The sequence below is a fragment of the Phocoena sinus genome, chromosome 9 (assembly GCF_008692025.1).
Source record: "Phocoena sinus isolate mPhoSin1 chromosome 9, mPhoSin1.pri, whole genome shotgun sequence".
In the NCBI taxonomy this organism is placed as follows: Eukaryota; Metazoa; Chordata; class Mammalia; order Artiodactyla; family Phocoenidae; genus Phocoena; species Phocoena sinus.
The window spans coordinates 86919215-86940523 of NC_045771.1; the positions used below are offsets into that span (position 1 = coordinate 86919215).

General features: G+C 40.1%; 2 protein-coding genes across 2 annotated transcripts in view; one reads left to right on the top strand and one right to left on the bottom strand.

Moving 5' to 3' along the window:
* Nucleotides 1-4055, bottom strand: part of FBXL13 (F-box and leucine rich repeat protein 13) — a 185494-nt gene extending 181439 nt beyond the window's left edge. Inside the window, 1 exon segment of the mRNA XM_032642583.1 lies at nucleotides 3981-4055. Coding sequence (XP_032498474.1) covers nucleotides 3981-4055 — 75 coding nt within the window.
* Nucleotides 4056-4198: 143 nt separating this feature from the next.
* ARMC10 (armadillo repeat containing 10) overlaps nucleotides 4199-21309 on the top strand; it is a 30707-nt gene continuing 13596 nt past the window's right edge. The window contains exons 1-2 of the mRNA XM_032643006.1: nucleotides 4199-4664; nucleotides 20827-20975. Of these exons, the coding sequence (XP_032498897.1) occupies nucleotides 4526-4664; nucleotides 20827-20975 (288 nt within the window). The 5' untranslated portion in view covers nucleotides 4199-4525. The remainder of the gene's footprint in view (nucleotides 4665-20826; nucleotides 20976-21309) is intronic.

The following is a 21309-nucleotide window of genomic DNA, read 5'->3' on the forward strand; positions in this document are numbered from 1 at the left end:
GAGCCTGCGCGTCCGGAGCCTGTGCTCTGCAACGGGAGAGGCCACAGCAGTGAGAGGCCCGCGTACCGCAAAAAAAAAAAAAAAAAAAAAAAAAAAAAACATTTATTCTATTCTAATAACTAAATTCTAATAATTTAATTCAAAGTTATTCATATTAACAGACAATGCTTTTAAATTAATAATAACTAACCTGTTAAAGAAAACAGGATATGATAGACAAAATGGATGAAAAGATGCAGAATATTAATTGGAATGTATAAAAAAATCAAATGGACATTCTAGAACTGAAAAATATACCATCTGAAATTAAGAACTCATTTGATTCATTTGATGTATTTAACAGTAGACGAGACTCAGCATAAAACAGAATCTGTAAACGTGAAGACAATCAATGAAAAATATCCAAACTTAAGCACAGAAAAGAGAATGGGGAAAAAACAGAAGAGAGCCAAAGAGGCATAGGCATGTAGGGCTAAGTTAAAAAAAAAAAAAAGCTAACATATTTATGATCGGAGTCCCAGAGGGAGAAGAGAGAATTAGGTAGAAGCAGAATCTGAAAATGACCAAGAATTTTCTAAAACAGATGAAAAATATCAATCAACAGATTCAGTAAGCCCAGTGAATTAAGCAGGATTGGAAAAAAAAAAAATCAGCCTCTATTCAAAAGTTGGCAGGGAAATGATATCCTAAGTAGACAGCCAGGTTTTATTCAGGACAGGTAGGTGGAGTTCAGAAGAGGTTAAATATACATAGAAATCTGTGATGAAAGATGATGTATTCCAAAACTTGCCGAAGATGGGTTTTAGAAGAGTGCTAGGCATGGAAAATTGGGTCAGGCGAATAGATGTACAGGGATATGAGACACAATGGGATTCAGCCTGATAGTCTCTTAGGGGAAGCAGGTAACCAGGTTAAGGTGGGTGTGTGAGGCTCTCTTGCACCTGCTGGTAACGTGGTAGCAGAGGTGAGTGAAGGACTCCTCGGAAGAATATCGTCTTAGGCAATGGGGAGCACTTCTAAGGGCCTCTTTTCTCTAGGGGCAAAACAGTATGGTAGGCTGGTGAGGAAGAGGTGCTCTCATCCAGAGGAGGAACCAGGGATGCCTCTCGCAGCCATGTAGTGTTATGGCAAGTGGAGAGCAAGGCAAGGAGAGGTTACTACTTCCCTGATGTTCCCTGACCCTCAACTTGAGTCCAGTTGTGCTACCTGCTCCATGGTCAACTTGGACTGAGTCATCACTCAGAATGGCTTTATCCTGAATCTTAAATAGCCCTCTGTATCTGCAGGTTCTTCATTCATGGATTCAACCAAATGTGGATCCAAAATGTTTGGGAAAAAATTCCATTGTTTCAAAAAGCAAAAGACTTCACTGTGTGCAGGCAACTATTTACATAGCATTTACATTGGATTAGGTGCTATAAGTGATCTAGAGATGATTTATTTAGAGGTGATTTATACAGTGGGATGTATGTATGCAAATACTATGCCATTTTATGCAAGGTCCTTGAGCATGCACAGATTTTAGTATCCATGGCAGGTCCTGGAACCAACCCTGAGGATACTGAGGGACAACTGTATTAGGTCCTTTGAGGAGGCTCTTTCTCCCCAGGATAGTTTCACCCCTCCAGGCCTACTTGTATTGATATGATAGTACAAAAATGGTTTCAAAGAGGGAAAATTGATGATCCACAGATTTTTCAGGTTCTCCCCTTGGAAACCAAGTCCATTTCCTTTTTTTAAGTTTGGAATTTTGCACTATGAAGTCATGTGTTACTTTTATTTATTTATGGCTGTATTGGGTCTTCGTTTCTGTGCGAGGGCTTTCTCTAGTTGCGGCGAGCGGGGGCCACTCTTCATCGCGGTGCGCGGGCCTCTCGCTATCGCGGCCTCTCTTCTTGCGGAGCACAGGCTCCAGACGCGCAGGCTCAGTAGTTGTGTCTCACAGGTCCAGTTGCTCCACAGCATGTGGGATCTTCCCAGACCAGGGCTCGAACCCGTGTTCCCTGCATTGGCAGGCAGATTCTCAACCACTGCGCCACCAGGGAAGCCCGGAAGTCATGTGTTAATATATCTGACCAAGAAAAAGGTCTAATAAAACAAAAAGATGAAGATACTGACAGAGAACTATACAAACATTCCACTTTCTGACCCCCATCTCCTATTTTCCAGCTCCCTCACTCAATTACTCCCTCTACCCCTCTTCATTCCCTTCTTACAAACTTCTACTTTCTACCCACATATCAGTATTATGTCTTGTTCTCATTTCCCACCCAGTCCTTAGAGTCCTTGCCCATCACTTCAGGCACTCTCAAAAGCTTAGCTCCCTCACCATTGCCCTTCCATTATATATGTCTGGCAAACTCCTATCCTGGATGAAGTCAACTCTTATTTGTGTACCTGCATCTGATTTACTGAGTGCTGCTTGAGAAAATCATATAACTGGGAAGATGAGTACCATGCTCTCTACCATTTTCAAATATAATTGTACAGTAAACATGAACATGAATGAAACTCATCTTAAAAAAATTAAAACAATACAGATATATATGGAGTAAAAGATGAGAGTTCTTTCCTAAAACCATTCCCCAAAACATTGCTGTTAAGTTTGCCATATGTTCTATGCATGTATTATTGTCTTAAATAGATATATATATGCATGTACATATATATACATATAAACATACATATATACACGTATACATACATATATGAAATCAGATAGGTAGCTAGATTGTAGTACACACTTTGTTAAGCAATTTGCATTTTTTTCTTTTCTTTTTAAAATTTAATATGTCACGGAGAGCCCTTCTTCTCAAAAGGTACAGGTATATTTTATTCTACATAATATCCCATTCCCTTACTTACACTTAGGTAATAACCATTTTCACTATGAACAATGTTATAATGAAAATACTTGTACATCCTTCTGGTTACATGTGCAAATATATCTCTAAAGTGGATCCTCAGAAGTGGAAATGCTTGGTCAAAGGGTATTCATATTTAACATTTTAATACATATTTCTAAATTACCATCCAAAAAGGAGGAGCTATACTGAATTGCCCTCCCACCTGTGTAGGAGAGTTATTACCCCAAGCTGGGCTCTCAACACTGCCTGGCTCTCCTTCTCTTTCCTTTCCCTAGACTTCTAACTCTCCCTCCTTCTCCGCATAACTTAACTACTCAAAACCTCTTCTGCACCCTCCATCCCCACCCAAACATACTCATTCTTGGCAAATATTTCACCTAATATTAGCAGAGAAAATGGAAGTCACCAGAAGAGAACGTTCTTGACTTCCTATCCCCAAACCTACAAAACCTATCCACCTCTTGTCCTCCTTCCCTCCTGTTACAAGGTGGGTGGGTGAGGACAGTCCTTCCTCCCGTGTTTAAGTCCTGGTCGTGCGGTCCTTTCCTTCACAAAGGGCTAACTACCTTCCACCTAAAGGTCTCAGCTTCCATTCCTCAGCCAACTTAAATCTATTTTCATAGAGCCTTCATCGCTCTACTGAAAACCCAAACTCACCTTGGGTCAAATCCACTACACCTTTTCAGGTCCTTATCTTAGGTGACACTATTGCCCACTCTCTTCATAAAGCCACACTCTCCTGCTTTTAAAGCCACACTCTCCTGCTTTTCCTTCTCTGTCTCCACAGCACTTCATTCTCACTCCTCTAGTCTTCAGGCTCCTCTTGTCCAAAACTTAAAAGTTGGAGTTTGGGGTTTCTGTCCCGAGGCCCTTTGTTCCTTCTCTCTGGGAGATGTCACCCATTCCCCCCTTTCAGCCACTGTCACCCCTCTGTCTTCAACTCTGATCGGTATGTTCAGCCCAGACCGCCGACCTGCCCAAATGTGACTTCATCCTTTCCTTTTCGCTCCTCTGAACCTCCACTCCCTCTCTCCACCAAACCCCAGTCCCTCCTCTGGGAAATCTCTTCCAATTCCTTTCTCTTCTAACTCCGGCGCCACTTGGCTCCAGTACCTCGCAGACCTGAGGAATGTATTTCTCCTTGAAGTAGTTCCTCAGCCTGGGGCTGGCAAGGCGCAGCGAGGCCATGACCAGAGGCCCTGCTGAAACTCTGCGCTTCCTTCCAGCCTGCTCTTCAAGCCCCGCGCAGCAGGAGCCGCGCCTGGCTAGGGGCTAGCGCGTCTCGGCGTTGCCCCGGCAACCACGCTGCGTGGAGGGGAGGGGCTAGGCGCTGCGTTGCCCCGAGCGCCCACCCTGGTGCTGAGGACTGCCGGGAGGGAGGTGAACCTCGGGCCGGCCCGGGGGCGGTCCCTGGTGTGTGCTCTTGGGGCGTTCAGTCCTTGCAGCTCTTCAACAAGTCTCGCTCTCCTTCACCCGCGCCCCGCCCAGACTCGAGGAAGCCGCCGGGACGCGTCCGGGCCGACAGGGCGGTTTCCGAGAGGCGGAGCTCAGTCGCCCATTTCCTTTCTCCGCCGGCTAGAACCCGGACGGCGGCAGCACCCTCTGGCTTCGGACCGTCCTGCGCCAGGCCCAGCGCTGCGCGTGGCCCCAGCGGCAGCATGGGCGGCGCCCGGGATGTGGGCTGGGTGGCGGCGGGCCTGGTCCTAGCGGCCGGCGCCTGCTACTGCTTCTACAGGCTGACGCGGGGCCGGCGGCGAGGCGTCCCCGGGCTACGGCTGCGCCCCTCGCGCTCTGCAGGTGAGGCCACGGGGTGCCTAGCAGGTGAGCGGGGACTGGGACTGTGGCTTTCCCAGAGTGGGGGTTGAAGACGCCACAGGTGCTCGTGGCTTTCCAGTGCTGGGAGTAAATAAGGAGCCCAGGCAGGGAGGGAGGCAGATGAGAAGGGCAAATTCGGGAAGCCCAGGTGCAAAAGACGGGTCTTCCACTTGATTGGGTGAGTGTAGGGTTCAGAGCTGGTTCCCCGCCTCCATTTCTTTGTTCAAAATTCCGGGATGAAAAATTGCCCAGACTTTCTTGTCTGAGTCTGGCGTCACAGCGGAGGACTGTTTCTCAAAAGCGTGTTGATTGCCTCTCAACGTTAAAGCTTGCTCCCGGCCTTTGTGTTACCAGGGGGATTCTGGGGCGATAGATGAAATTCTGCGTGCAGGTAGCCTGGAAGAAGGGACGCCAGAGGGGCAGTTCTGAGGGGAGGTACTTTGAAGTCGCCGTGGTCTATATATATATATATATATATATATATGCATGCAAAGTATGCGAGAGATCCTGGAGATACAGATATAGCTATGTATATCAAATTAGAACAGTTGTCTGCATGGAGGACACCCTCCTGGCGGACAAGTGCATGGTTAGGTTTCGGTCCAAAAATTGATTGATGCATTCAGGATTCTAACAACTTGTTGAATGTTCTGGGGGGTATTTCAGGCCATGGAAGCTGTTACAGAAATAATTAAAAATAAAATCTCCTGCCAACCAAGAAATTCCTCTCTACAAATGTAGGAAAGAACTAAATAGCTTTATTAGAGAATAAGCATTAAACCAGATTGCTACGCCCATCACAGGCAATCTGCTAATGGGATTGCAAAGACAGAATTCTCACCCCTTTATGTATCCAGCCAGATATAACCTATAGCCTATTTCATATTAAGTACATGCCCTCAAGATAAAGAGTAATTTGTCCTTAAGAGGACTTGACAGAGCCATTTGCTACACATAGTTCATTCTAAATTCACAGGTAGTTGGGGTGGTATTTGTGTTAGCTAATAGCCGTTATGTAGAAGAAAAATAAGACTTCTCAGTATCTATGATAACCACATAGTTACAACACAGAGCCAAGAACCGAGCTCTGACTCACCCAGAGACAAGGAGATGGGAACTCCATCTTCCATGTTGTTTACACTTCAGACGACACCAAAGACGCTAAGAAAGATTTTCTTGGGTTTTAAACCGGCAAGAGGCTTACTTAGCTTTTAAAAAGATGTATATTTATATCAAAGGGACAGACAAAGGATTTACAATTACTAGTTTGCTCAAGGAAATGTTCTCAGAAAAGGGAGTGGGTGAAAGGCTTCTTTCCCTTTTGGCACAAGGGGAAAAAAATTCATTTTAAAACAGATTTGGACTTACCCTTACTTCCAAAGCCTACTTTGTTGTCTTTGTGTCATAGATATTTCTGTATAAGTAGTCAGGTGACCCGAACTCAGATACCTTCTCACTTATACTTACTCAACATGATGAACACTGACAAAGTCTTACTACCCCCCGCCGCCCCGCAAATCACCAGTACCTTGGCCAGGCAGCTTACAAAATACGTTGCTCACAGCCACTACCTGAAGCTACACTTTTTTCTTTGAAGAAGACTCAAGAAATACCCATTTTGTCAGCATCACGCTTATGTTTTGGAGGGTGATCTATTTTTTTTTTAATTGAGATAAACACTGTATTAGTTTTAGGTGTACAACCATAATGGTTTGACATTTGTATATATTGCAAAATGATCACCATAGTAAGTTTAGTTGACATCCATCACCACAAGTTTTCTTGTGATGAGAACTTTTAAGGTCTACTGTCTTAGCAACTTTCAAGTATACAATACAGTATTGTTAACTATAGTCACCAAGCTGTACTTTACACTCCTAGTACTCATTGCCCTTATAACTGAAAGTTTGTACCCTTTGACCCAGATCTTCCCATTTCCTTCAGCCCCCAGCCCCTGGCAACCACCATGACACTCTGTTGCTATGAGTTGAGTTTTTAGATTCCACATAAAAGTGAGATCATTGTGTATTTGTCTTTCATTGTCTGACTTATTTCTCTGGACATCATGCCCTCAGGATCCATCCATGTTGTCACAAATGGCAGAATTTCCTTCTTTTTTATGGCTGAATAACATTCCATTGTATGTATGTGTGAGTGTGAGTGTGTGTGTGTGTGTGTGTGTGTGTGTGTGTGTGATCACGTTTTATTTATACATTCATCCATCGATTGACACTTAGGTTGTTTCCATGTCTTGGCTATTGTAAATAATGCTGCAGTGAACATGGCGGTGCAAGTATCTTTTCAAGGTGGTGATTTCGTGGAATCACGAAGTAGAATTGCTAGATCATGCGGTAGTTCTGTTTTTCTAGAATTTTTTTTAAGTTTTTTTTTGATGTGGACCATTTTTAAAGTCTTTATTGAATTGTTACAATATTGCTTCTGTTTTATGTTTTGGTTTTTTTGTCCACAAGGCCTGTGGGATCTTAGCTCCCTGACCAGGGATTGAACCTGTACCCCCTGCATTGGAAGGTGAAGTCTTAAATCACTAGACCGCCGGGAAGTCCCTGGTAGTTCTATTTTTAATTTTTTGAGGAACTTCCGTATTTTCCATAGTGATTGGAATCCCCACCAACAGTGCACAAGGGTTCCCTTTTCTCTACATCCTAACCAACACTTGTTATCTATTGTCTTTTTGAGGATAGCCATTCTAACAGGTGTGAGGTGATAGCTAATTGTGGTTTTGGTTTGCATTTCCCTGAAGATTAGTGATGTTGAGCCCCTTTTCATGTACTTGTTGGCCATTTGAATGTCTTTGGGGAAAGGTCCATTCAGAGCCTCTGCCCATTTTATAATTAGATGGTTTCTTTTTTTTTTTTCCTATTGAGTTGCTTGAGTTTTTAAAAATATTTTAGATAGTAACCATTTATCAGATAAATGATTTACAAATACTTTCTCCCATTTCATGGGTTGCCTTTTTATTTTGTTGATGGCTTCCTTTGCTGTACAGAAGATTTTTTCATGTAGTTCCACTTGTTTATTTTGCTTTTGTTGCTTTTGCTTTTGGTCAAATCCAAAAAATCATTGTCAACACCCATGTCAAGGAGCTTACCATCTATTTTTTTTTAGGAGTTTTAGGTTTCAGGTCTTTTTTTAAAGAATTTATTATTTGTTTATTTATTGGCTGCTTTTGGGTCTTCGTTGCTGCATGTGGGCTTTTCTCTAGTTGTGCCAAGTGGGGTGTGTGGGCTTCTCACTGCGGTGGCTTCTCGTTGCGGAGCATGGGCTCTAGGCGCAGGGGCTTCAGTAGTTGTGGCCCACGGGCTCTAGAGTGCAGGCTTAGTAGTTGTGGCGCATGGGCTTAGTTGCTCCGCGGCATGTGTGATCTTCCTGGACCAGGGCTCGAACCCGTGTCCCCTGCATTGGCAGTCAGATTCTTAACCACTGAGCCACCAGGGAAGCCCCTAGGTTTCAGGTCTTATATTTAAGACTTTAATCCTTTATGAGTTGATTTTTGTGTATTGTGTGAGATAGTGGTTCAGTTTCCTTCTTTTCTGTGTGTGAATTTTATTTTATTTTTTATACAGCAGGTTCTTATTAGTTACCTATTTTATACATATTAGTGTATATATGTCAATCCCAATCTCCCAATTCATCCCACCACCACCCACTGCTTTCCCCCCTTGGTGTCCATACGTTTGTTCTCTACATCTGTGTCTTTATTTCTGCCTTGCAGACTGGTTCATCTGTAGAAGAATGGTACAGATGAACTGGTTTGATTCTTTGGCGTGTAGCTGTCCAGTTTTTCCAACACCATTTATTGATGAGACTCTTCTTTCCCTATTTTATAGTCCTGGCTCCTTTGTCATAAATTAATTGATCATATATGTGTGGGTTTATTTCTGGGCTCTCTGTTCTAGTCCACTCATCTGTGTGTCTGTCTTTGTGCCGATACCATACTGTTTTGATTACTATAATATAGTTTGAAATCAGGAAGCATGTGAGTTTCTGTTGTGGATTTTTGGTTTGCAGTTACCATCCATGAGGTTTTGATATAGCAGTACATATATATATAAACAAGATAGTTTTGATAGTTTTGAGTTGCTGGTCTCTTAATCTCAGATACATTTCCAATGTCCTGCATTTCTACTCTCCTCACAGTTGATGGTTTTGATATTTGTGTGTGAATGATTTCCTAACTTTACTGTATGTTTGCCTTTACCAGTGAGCTTTACCCATTCATAATTTTCTTGTTTTTAGTTTTGGGCTTTTCTTTTTCACCTAGAGAAGTTCCTTTATCATTTGTTGTAAAAGCTGGTTTGGTGATGCTGAATTCCCTTAACTTTTGCTTGTCTGTAAACCTTTTTGATTTCTCTGTCAAATCCGAACGAGAGCCTTGCTGGGTAGAGTATTCTGTTGTTTTTTTTTAAATATTTTATTATTTTGTTTTGTTTTGTTTTTCACACACACACACACACACACAGTATTTTATTTTTACAAGAGATAGACTGACACCAAGCATTGTAAATGGATGACCACAACAAAAGCAACAATGATTGCAATTACCAAACATGAAACACACTCACACTATGTCATAATATTGACATTCACTCCAGTAATCCTTCACTGTAATAGCTCCTTTACTTTGCAGTGAAAATTGATTTGTATGTATATTTTTTGCCTCTGAGTCCTTGTGGGATTTTTTTTTTTATTCAAACAGAAGGTCACAAAAATTATAATCATCCTCATCAGTTCACTCAGTCCCGTGTAATTAATTTTTTTCATCTTGATCTTTTGTTAGCACTTTTATGAGTTCATCAGTTTTCCATTAGAGTTCTGAAAATGCTTATTCATTCAGTTCAGCAGTATAGTCAGTTACCAGAAACCTGTACTTGTCTTTTCCATGAATTCCTTGAAGGTGAAACCCTTTTATAGGAACATATTTGCAAAAGCATCAGAGTACACCCAGAACTGTCTGTAAATGACAAAAGACTTAAAAATGACTATGGTTAAAGATTTGATGAAAGTTCATAATAATGCAGTTGACAAGGAAATTTAGTTATTTCTGAGATATACATTTTAAAGTAATAACTAGAATTATGACTTATAATACCAGAACATACAAGATTTTTAGAAATTTCATGTAATGTCTGAAACATTTATATTAACATATTTCCATAAAAATAACCCAAAGAAAGTTTAGTTGTTTTGTTTTTTTATACTGCAGGTTCTTATTAGTCATCAATTTTATACACATCAGTGTATACATGTCAAACCCAATCGCCCAATTCAGCACACCACCGTCCCCACCCCACCATGGTTTTCCCCCCTTGGTGTCCACATGTCTGTTCTCTACATCTGTGTCTCAACTTCTGCCCTGAAAACTGGCTCATCGGCACCACTTTTCTAGGTTTCCACATACATACGTTAATATACGATATTTGTTTTTCTCTTTCTGACTTACTTAACTCTGTATGACATTCGCTGGATCCGTCCACGTCTCAACAAATGACTCAGTTTCGTTCCTGTTTATGGCTGAGTAATATTCCACTGTATATATGTACCACAACTTCTTTATCCATTTGTCTGTCGATGGGCATTTAGGTTGCTTCCATGACCTGGCTATTGTAAATAGTGCTGCAGTGAACATTGGGGTGCATGTGTCTTTCTGGATTATGGTTTGCTCTGGGTATATGCCCAGTAGTGGGATTGCTGGATCATATGGTAATTCTATTTTTAGTTTTTTAAGGAACCTCCATACTGTTCTCCATAGTGGCTGTATCAATTTACATTCCCACCAACAGTGCAAGAGGGTTCCCTTTTCTCCACACCCTCTCCAGCATTTGTTATTTGTAGATTTTCTGATGATGCCCATTCTGACTGGTGTGAAGTGATACCTCATTGTAGGCTTGATTTGCATTTCTCTAATAATTAGTGATGTTGAGCAGCTTTACATGTGCTTCTTGGCCACCTGTATGTCTTCCTTGGAAAAATGTCTATTTAGGTCTTCTGCCCATTTTTGGATTGGGTTGTTTGTTTTTTTAATATTGAGCCGCATGAGCTGTTTATATATTTTGGAGATGAATCCTTTGTCCATTGATTTGTTTGCAAATATTTTCTCCCATTCTGAGGGTTGTCTTTTTGTCTTGTTTATGGTTTCCTTTGCTGTGCAAAAGCTTTGAAGTTTCATTAGGTCCCATTTGTTTATTTTTGTTTTTATTTCCATTACTCTAGGAGGTGGATCAAAAAAGATCTTGCTGTGATTTATGTCAAAGAGTGTTCTTCCTGTGTTTTCCTCTGAGAGTTTTGTAGCATCTGGTCTTACATTTAGGTCTTAAATCCATTTTGAGTTTATTTTTGTGTATGGTGTTAGGGAATGTTCTAATTTCATTCTTTTACATGTAGCTGTCCAGTTTTCCCAGCACCACTTACTGAAGAGACTCTTTTCTCCATTGTATATCTTTGCCTCCTTTGTCATAGATTAGTTGACCATAGGTGCGTGGGTTTATCTCTGGGCTTTCTATCTTATTCCATTGATCTATGTTTCTGTTTTTGTGCCAGTACCATATTGTCTTGATTACTGTAGCTTTGTAGTATAGTCTGAAATCAGGGAGTCTGATTCCTCCAGCTCTGTTTTTTTGCCTCAAGACTGCTTTGGCTATTTGGGGTCTTTTGTGTCTCCATACAGATTTTAAGATGATTTTTTCTAGTTCCGTAAAAAATGCCATTGGTAATTTGATAGGGATTGCATTGAATCTGTAGATTGCTTTGGGTAGTAGAGTCATTTTCACAATATTGATTCTTCAAGGACATGGTATATCTCTCCATCTGTTGGTAACATCTTTAATTTCTTTCGTCAGTGTCTTATAGTTTTCTGCATACAGGTCTTTTGTCTCCCTAGGTAGGTTTATTCCTAGGTATTTTATTCTTTTTGTTGCAGTGGTGAATGGGAGTGTTTCCATAATTTCTCTTTCATCATTTTTCATCATTAGTGTATAGGAATGCAAGAGATTTCTGTGCATTAATTTTGTATCCTGCAACTTTACCAGATTCATTGATTAGCTCTAGTAGTTTTCTGGTGGCATTTTTAGGATTCTCTATGTATAGTATCATGTCATCTGCAAACAGTGACAGTTTTACTTCTTCTTTTCCAATTTGTATTCCTTTTATGTCTTTTTCTTCTCTGATTGCCGTGGCTAGGACTTCCAAAACTATGTTGAATAATAGTGGTGAGAGTGGACATCCTTGTCTCGTTCCTGATCTTCGAGGAAATGCTTTTAGTTTTTCACCATTGAGAATGATGTTTGCTGTGGGTTTGTCATATATGGCCTTTATTATGTTGAGGTAGGTTCCCTCTATGCCCACTTTCTGGAGAGTTTTTATCATAAATGGGTGTTGAATTTTGTCAAAAGCTTTTTCTGCATCTATTGAGATGATCATATGGGTTTTATTCTTCAGTTAGTTAATATGGTGTATCACATTGATTGATTTGCGTATATTGAAGAATCCTTGCATCGTTGGGATAAATCCCACTTGATCGTGGTGTATGATTCTTTTAATGTGCTGTTGGATTCTGTTTGCTAGTATTTTGTTGAGGATTTTTGCACGTATATTCACCAGTGATATTGGTCTGTAATTTTCTTTTTTTGTTGTATCTTTGTCTGGTTTTGGTATCAGGGTGATGTTGGCCTCATAGAATGAGTTTGGGAGTGTTCCTTCTTCTGTGATTTTTTGGAAGAGTTTGAGAAGGATGGGTGTTAGCTCTTCTCTAAATCTTTGATAGAATTCACCTGTGAAACCATCTGGTTCTGGACTTTTGTTTGTTGGAAGGTTTTAAATCACAGTTTCAACTTCATTACTTGTGATTGATTTGTTCATATTTTCTATTTCTTCCTGGTTCAGTCTTGGAAGGTTATAACTTTCTAAGAATTTGTCCATTTCTTCCAGGTTGTCCATTTTATTGGCATAGAGTTGCTTGTAGTAGTCTCTTAGGATGCTTTGTATTTCTGCGGTGTCTGTTGTAACTTCTCCTTTTTCACTTTTCTTTTTTGCCTAGAGAAGTTCCTTTAGCATCTGTTGTAACGCTGGTTTGGTGATGCTGAATTCCCTTAACTTTTGCTTGTCTGTAAAGCTTTTTGATTTCTCTGTCAAATCTGAATGAAAGTCTTGCTGGGTAGAGTATTCTTGGTTGTAGGTTTTTCCTTTCATCATTTAAAATACATTGTGCCACTTCCTTCTGGCCTGCAGAGTTTCTGCCAGAAAATCAGCTGATAACCTTACGGGGATTCCCTTGTATGTTATTTTTTGCTTTTCTCTTACTGCTCTTCATGTTTTCTCTTTGTCTTTAATTTTTGTCAGTTTGTTTAGTATGTGTCTCAGCCTGTTCCTCCTTGGGTTTATCCTGTATGGGACTCTTTGCACTTCCTGGACTTGAGTGTTTCCCTTCCCATGTTAGGGAAATTTTCAGTTACTATCTCTTCAAATATTTTCTCAGGTCCTTTCTCTCTTCTCTTTCTGGGACCCCTATAACGTGAATGTTGGTGCCTTTAATGTTGTTCCAGAAGTCTCTTAGACTGTCCTCGTTTCTTTTGTTTTTTCTTTGTCCTGTTCTGCAGCAGTGATTTCCACCAGTCTGTCTTCCAGCTCACTTATTCATTCTTTTGTGCCATTTATTCTGCTACTGATTCCTTCTATTGTATTTTTCATTTCAGTTATTGTATTGTTCATCTCTGTTCTTTTTTTTTTTTTTTTTTTGCGGTACGCGGGCCTCTCACGTTGTGGAGCACAGGCTCTGGACATGCAGCCTCAGCAGCCATGGCTTACGGGCCCAGCCACTCCGTTGCATGTGGGATCTTCCCGGACCAGGGCACAAACCTGTGTCCCCTGCATCGGCAGGCGTATTCTCAACCACTGCGCCACCAGGGAAGCCCCATCTTTGTTCTTTAAATCTTCTAACTCTTTGTTTAACATTTCTTGTATCTTCTCAGTCTGTGCCTCCATTGTTTTTCTGAGATCTTGGATCATCTTTACTATCATTGTTCTGAATTATTTTTCAGGCAGATTGCCTATATCCACATCAATTAGTTGTTTTTCTGGGGTTTTATCTTATTCCATCGTCTGGAACATATTTCTCTGCCATCTCATTTTTTTCTAACTTTCTGGGTTTGTAGGCTCTGTTCTGCAGGCTGCAGGATTGTAGTTCTTCTTGCTTTTGATGTCTGCCCTCTGGTGGGTGAGGTTGGTCCGGGAGCTTGTGCAGGCTTCCTTGTGAGAGGGACTCATGTCTGCCCACTGGTGAGTGGAGCTGGGTCTTGTCCTTCTGGTGGACAGTGCCATGTCAAGTGGCATGTCTAGAAGTGGCTCTGGGCTCAAGACAACTTTATGCAGCCTGTCTGCTGATGGGTCGGGCTGTATTCCCACCCTGTTGGTTGTTTGGCCTGAGGCATCCCAGCACTGGAGTCTGCAGGCTGTTGGGTGGGGCCAGGTCTCAGTGCCAAAATGGTGACCTCCAGGAGAGCTCACACTGAGGAGTATTTCCTAGGGGCCTCCGCCACCAGTGACGTTGCCCCTGTATTGGGCCACAGCCAACCCCTACCTCCCCAGGAGTCCCTCTGAGATCTGCAGGTGGGTCTGGTCCAGGCTTCTTTGGACTCACTGCTTTACCCTGGGTCCCAGTGCACATGAAACCTTGTGTGCACCCTCTAAGAGTGGAGTCTCTGTTTCCCCCAGTCCTGTGGAGTCCCATACTCAAGCCTCGCTGATTCTCAAAGCCAAATGCTCTGAAGTCTCCTACTCCCAATTCCAGACCCTCAGGCTGGGGAGCCTCATGTGGGGCTCAGAACTCTTAATTCCTGTGGGAGAACCTCTGTGATATAATTATTTTTCAGTTTGTGGGTCACCCACTTGGCAGGTATGGGATTTGATTATATCACAGAAGCGCTCCTCCTACTGTCTTGTTGTGGCTTCTTCTTTGTTTTTTGGTGCAGAATATCTTTGGTAGGTTCAAGTCTTTTTTTTGTCGACTTGTACAAAAAACATGGTTATTCGGCAGTTAGTTGTGTTTTTGGTGTTTTTGTAAGAGAAGGTGAGCTCAAGTCCTTCTACTCTGCCATCTTGTCTCCCATCACCTCTACAAGAATTGTTAAAATGACTTTAAGTGGAAAGGAAAAAGGCACAACTAGAAACGTGAAAATTACAAAAGGAAAAATGTCATTAGTAAAGGTAAATATACAGTAAAGGTAGTAAATCAACTGCATGCCAAGCTAGTAGGAAGGGTAAAGACAAAAGTAGTGAAATCGTCTATATCCACAATAAGTAAAGAGATACACAAAACAAAAAGATGTAAAATATGATGTCAAAAACAGTAGTCGTGGGCGTGCGGGGAGTAAAAATGCAGGGTTGTTAAAATGTGTTTGAAATGAAGAGATCAGCAACTTAAAACAATCACATATATACATATGTGTGTGTGTGTGTGTGTGTGTGTGTATATATATATATATATATATATATATATATATATATATATATTGCTGTATATGAGTCATGGTAACTACAGACCAGAAATAGAATCAAGAAGAGGATGTAAGAATTTTAAACATATGTGCACCCATCATAGGAGCACGTAAGTACATAGCAGATATTAAGAGACATAAAGGGAGAAATCGATAGTAACACAATAATAGTTTGGGACTTTAACACATCACTTACATCAATGGACAGATCATACAGACAGAGAATGAATAAGGAAACAGCTTTAAATGACACATTATACCAGATAGAACTATTAGATATACATAAAACATTCCATCCAAAAGCAGCAGAATACACATTCTTTTCAAGTGCACATGGACCATTTTTCGGGGTAGATCACATGCTAGGCCACAAAAAAAAGCCTCAGTAAATTTAAGAAAATTGAAGTTATATCAACCATCTTTTCCAACCACAATAGTATGAGACTAGAAATTAACTACAAGGAAAAAACTGCAAAAACCAAATACTTGGAGGCTAAAAAATATGCTGTTGAACAACCAGTAGATCACTGAAGAAATCAAAGAAGAAAGTAAAAAATACTGGAGACAAATGAAAACAGAAACACAAAGATCCAGAATCGATGGGATGCAGGAAAAGCAGGGTTTTTTGTTGTTTTATTTATTTATTTATTTTTTGTGTGGTACGCGGGCCTCTCACTGTTGTGGCCTCTCCCGTTGTGGAGCACAGTCTCCGGACACGCAGGCTCAGTGGCCATGGCTCACAGGCCTAGCCGCTCTGCGGCATGTGGGATCTTCCCAGACCAGGGCACGAACCCATGTCCCCTGCATCAGCAGGCGGACTCTCAACCACTGCGCCACCAGGGAAGCCCAGGAAAAGCAGTTTTAAGATGGCATTTTATGCGATACAGGCCAGCCTCAGGAAACAAGAAAATTCTCAAATAACCTAACCTTACACTTAAAGGAACTAGAAAAAGAAGACCAAACAAAACCCAAACTTAGCAGAAGGAAAGAAATTATAAAGATCAGAGCAGAAATAAATGAAATAGACTCATTAAAAAAATAGAAAATATCAGTGAAACTGAGAGCTAGTTCTTTGGTAAGATAAAATTGATAAACCTTTAGCCAGACTCATAAAAACAAAAAGAGAGGGCCCAAATCAATAAAATCAGAAATGAAAAAGAGTTTAGGACCAACACCACAGAAATAGAAAGGATTATAAAAGACTACTATGAACAGCTATATGCCAATAAAATGGAAAACCTAGAAGAAATGGACAAATTCCTAGAAATGTAAAATCTCCCAAGACTGAACCAGTAAGAAATAGGAAACATGAACAGACCAATTACCAGTAATGAAATTGAATAAATAGTTTTTAAAACTCCCAACAAACAAAAGTCCAGGACCAGACTGTCTTCACAGGTAAATTCTACCAAACATTTAGAGAAATGTTAACACGTGTCCTTCTCAAACTATTCCAAAAAGTTGCAGAGGAAGGAATGCTTCTGAACTCATTCTATGAGGCCAGCATCACCCTGATGCCAAAACAAGACAAAGATATCACACAGAAAAGAAAATTGCAGGCCAGTATCATTGAACATAGATACAAAAGTCCTCAACAAAATATTAGCAAACTGAATTTAACAGTACAATCAAAAGATCATACACCATGATCAATTGGGATTAATTCCAAGGATGCAAGAATGGTTCAATGTCTGCAAATGAGTCAGTGTGATATACCACATTAATGAATTGTAGAATAAAAATCATATGATCATCTCAACTGATGCAAAACTGTTTTGACAAATTCAGCATCCTTCTTTTTTTTTTTTAACAAAACCCTCAACCAAGTTGGTATAGATGGAACATACCTCAGCATAATAAAGGTGGTATATGAGAAGCCCATAGCTAACATGATATTCAGTGGTAAAAAGCATTTTCCTCTAAGATCAGGAACAAGATAAGGATGCCCACTCTTGCCACTTTTATTCAACATAGTATTGGACGTCCTAGCCACAGCAATCAGACAAGAAAAAGGAATCCAAATTTGAAAGGAAAAAGTAGGACTGTCACTGTTTGCAAATGACATGATACTATACATAGAAAATCTCAAAGACACCACCAAAAAGCTCATCAATGAATTTGGAAAAGTTGCAAGATGCAAAATTACTGTACAGAAATAGGTTGTATATCTATACACTAATAACGAACTATTGTAAAGAGAAATTAAGGAAACAATCCCATTTTCCATCACATCAAAAAGCATAAAATACCTAAGTATAAATCTGCGTAAGGAGTTAGAAGACCTATACCTAGAAAACTTTAAGACACTGATGAAAGAAATTGAAGATGATGCAAATAGATGGAAAGATATATATGTTGTGCGTTGATTGGAAGAATTCATATTGTTAAAATGACCATATTCTCCAAGGCAATCTACAGATTCAATGCAATCCCTATCAAAATACCGATGACATTTTTTCAAAAACTAGAATAAATAATTTAAAAATATTTATGGAAGCACAAAACACCCCAAATAGTGAAAACAATCTCGAGAAAGAAGAATAAAGCTGGAGGAATCAGGCTCTTGGACTTCAGACTATACCGCAAAGCTACATTTATCAAAACAGTATGGTACTGGCACAGAAACAGACACATAGATCAATGGAACAGAATAGATAGTTCAGAAATAAAGCAAGAACTTATGGTCAATTAATCTACATCAAAGGAGGCAAGAATATACAGTGGGGAAAAGCTAGTCTTTTTAATCAGTGGTGCTTGGAAAACTGGACAGCTACACTTAAAAGCATGAAATTAGAACATTTTCTCATACCATATGCAAAAATAAACTCAAAATGGAACAAAGACCTACATGTAAGACTGGAAAGTATAAAACTACTGGAAGAAAACATAGGCAGAACACTCTTTGACATAAATCATAGCAATATTTTTTTGAACCTGTCTCCTAAGGCAAAGGAAACAAAAGTAAAAATAAACAAATAGGACCTAATTAAACTGAAAAGCTTTTGCACAACAAAGGAATCATTTGCAAAACAAAAAACCTACTGAATGGGTGAAAATATTTGCAAATGATGCAACCAACAAGGGGTTACTTAATATCCAAAATATATAAACACCTTATACAACACAATACCAAAAAAAGAACCTGGTTAGAAAATGGGCAGAAGACCTGAACAGATATTTTTCCTAAGAAGACATGTAGATGGGCAACAGGGACATGAAAAGATGCTCAGCGTTGCTAATGATCAGAGAAATGCCAATCAAAGCCACAGTGAGATATCACCTCACACCTGTCAGAATGCTGTCATCAAAAAGACCACAAATAACAAGTGTTGGTGAGGATGTGGAGGAAAGGGAATCATTATACACTGTTGGTGGGAATGTAAATTGGTGCAGCAACTGTGGAAAACAGTATGGACATTCCTCATAAAACTAAAAATGGGACTACCACATGATCCAGCAATTCCACTCTTGGGTATATATCCAAAGACATAAAAATGCTTTAAGGTAGGCATTATTAACTCCCATGTAATACATGAAGAAACTGAGTCTTGGAGAGGTTAAGTCTCTCAGCTGGTAAATAGCTTAGCTGGAATTTGAACCAAACTTAACCTTGGCTTACTTTTAACTTACTTTTACTTTTAACCACATTGCACTTCCTTCCTTCAAGTGAAAAATATATGATTTAACACTTTTCCCTGTAAATTTTTGTTTGGCTATTTATAAATAATTTATGTACCTATGAAACTTTTCAATGACTGTGGGAAAATGTATAAGGAAGTTATAGGATTTTGAAATGTTTTGGAAGTATGAATGAGTTAAATTTATCCTATTTCTGTCATGTGTATATGTATAAAATTACACAACTTCAGGGCTGTACAGGAACTTTTGGGACCAGTTATAGTGTTTGACCAACCTTATTTTACATGTGAGAAGACTGAGACCCAAAAGAGGTTAAGTGGTTGTCTGCAGCTTTGTATTTTCATTTCTCTGGTCTCTGCTACTAACTCCTTTGTGACATTAGGCAAATCCTTAAATGATCCTGGTCTCAGTTTCTTTGTGTGTAAAATAAGAGGTTTGGATGAACCCCCCAAAAATCTTTCCATTTTAAAAATCTGTGTTTTTGTCATTGTTTCACTTACCTTTTCAAGTATCCTTTGGGTGAAATACTTTTATAAGGTGTTTTTTTTTTTTTTTTTTTTTTTTTTTTTTTTTTTTTTTTTTTATGCGTTACGCGGGCCTCTCACCGCTGTGGCCTCTCCCGTTGCGGAGGACAGGCTCCGGACGCGCAGGCTCAGCGGCCATGGCTCACGGGCCCAGCCGCTCCGCGGCATGTGGGATCCTCCCAGACCGGGGCACGAACCCGCGTCCCCTGCATCGGCAGGCGGACTCTCAACCACTGCGCCACCAGGGAAGCCCTTATAAGGTGTTAATGAGGCAGGTAGTGGATTCAGGCGTAAAAGCATGATACAGAGGTTCTGATTATAAGACATGGGAGTGAGAATCTGCTGGCTTTTTGGCTTTTAGATTTTCCTAATAATTGATTTCTTGTTTGGCTTCTTCAGGACATCGTATCACTTATTGGCTCCCATAATCTAAACTTGTCTGTTTACCTCATATTTGTCTGTGTTTCCTCTTTAAGCAATATACTCAGTTATTTTAATAAAGTGACACATGTTTACTGTAAAAAAAATCAGAAAGTACTCATGAGCACAGGGGTAGAAAATAAGTCATTCATAATCCCAGCATCCAAAGATAACTTTTAATAATTTGAGAGACATTTTTAAAAACAAAAGCACAGCTGTGACATCATACAGCACCTCTTGTTATAAACTGCCCCCTCAGCCCCACCCTGGGCAATGTACTGTGGCTACTTGCACTGTCTGACCTATTCTCATAGTTTAATTTGGAGAGAATCATGTTCTATGTTACACAATTATAGCATTATACAAATGGTTTCTGTTTTTCCTGTGGTGATTTCTATAAAGAGGATTTTTTTTTTTAAAGGTTAGAGCTATAAATTTTAAATGTTCCTGAGCAGATCCAGCATTTGACTACTTGACCTATTCCTCAGAACAACAACTTTTGTCATCACCCCCAGGTGGACTGCTGTTCTTGCGTCTCGGTCATCATGCCTTGCTCATAAAAACCAAACAAAAGCGCCCCACGAGCAGCATGATTGGGCCACTCCCATAGCTTTTGCTCCAGCCTGAGGCACTCTTAAAACTGTGATCAGAACAGTTCTCCCTCATGTAAATTCCGTTTCTTAATAATCTATGTCTGTAGGGAAGTGTTCCACTGGATGGGTGTACCTGATATTTAGAAAGAAGAAACAGAAAATGCTGTTGGCATGCAGTGCCTTAATAAAAGAGAAATGCTGTTGGCATGCAGTGCCTTACTAAAAGAGAAAAGTAACCATTGGCTAATTTCTTAACGTTTATAAGCCTCAGTATTCTGTCTGTAAATTGAGAATTATAATAGTATCCTCTGCCAAGGGTCACTTGAAGATTAAATGAGATAAGGCATTTGAAGTGCTTAAAACTGTGCCTGGCATCAGAATATGCATTCAGTATTGTTCGTAAAAAAAATCTGTCTCATATTGATTTTAAATGAACTTTAATAACTTTATTCTTATGCAGAAGACTTAACCAATGGCTCATATGATGATATCTTAAATGCTGAACAACTTCAGAAACTCCTTTACCTGCTTGAGTCTACTGAGGATCCTGTCATTATCGAAAGAGCTTTGGTCACTCTGGGTAACAATGCAGCCTTTTCAGTCAACCAAGTGAGTACCCTAGTCTCTGCAAACACGTTCCTCCTATTCTCACACACCAGCACCGATTGTGACCCTGATAAGTTACTTAACCTCCCAGAGCCTCAATTTTTTCATCTATATAGTATGGCTATGGATACCTACAGAATAACGTTTGTTTACTTCTGAAAAGCACAGCCTAATAGTAATACGAGTAGTAATAGGATTCTAGATCAAGATCCTTATGAAGTTGGTCACTGGCATCCCATTTGTAATAAGTGTATCTAATCAACACTTAGCATTGCGTGGCCTTTTTAATTATTTAAAGTTCAGCAGTGCTGCAGTAGAGCAACAAAAGCATCTGACA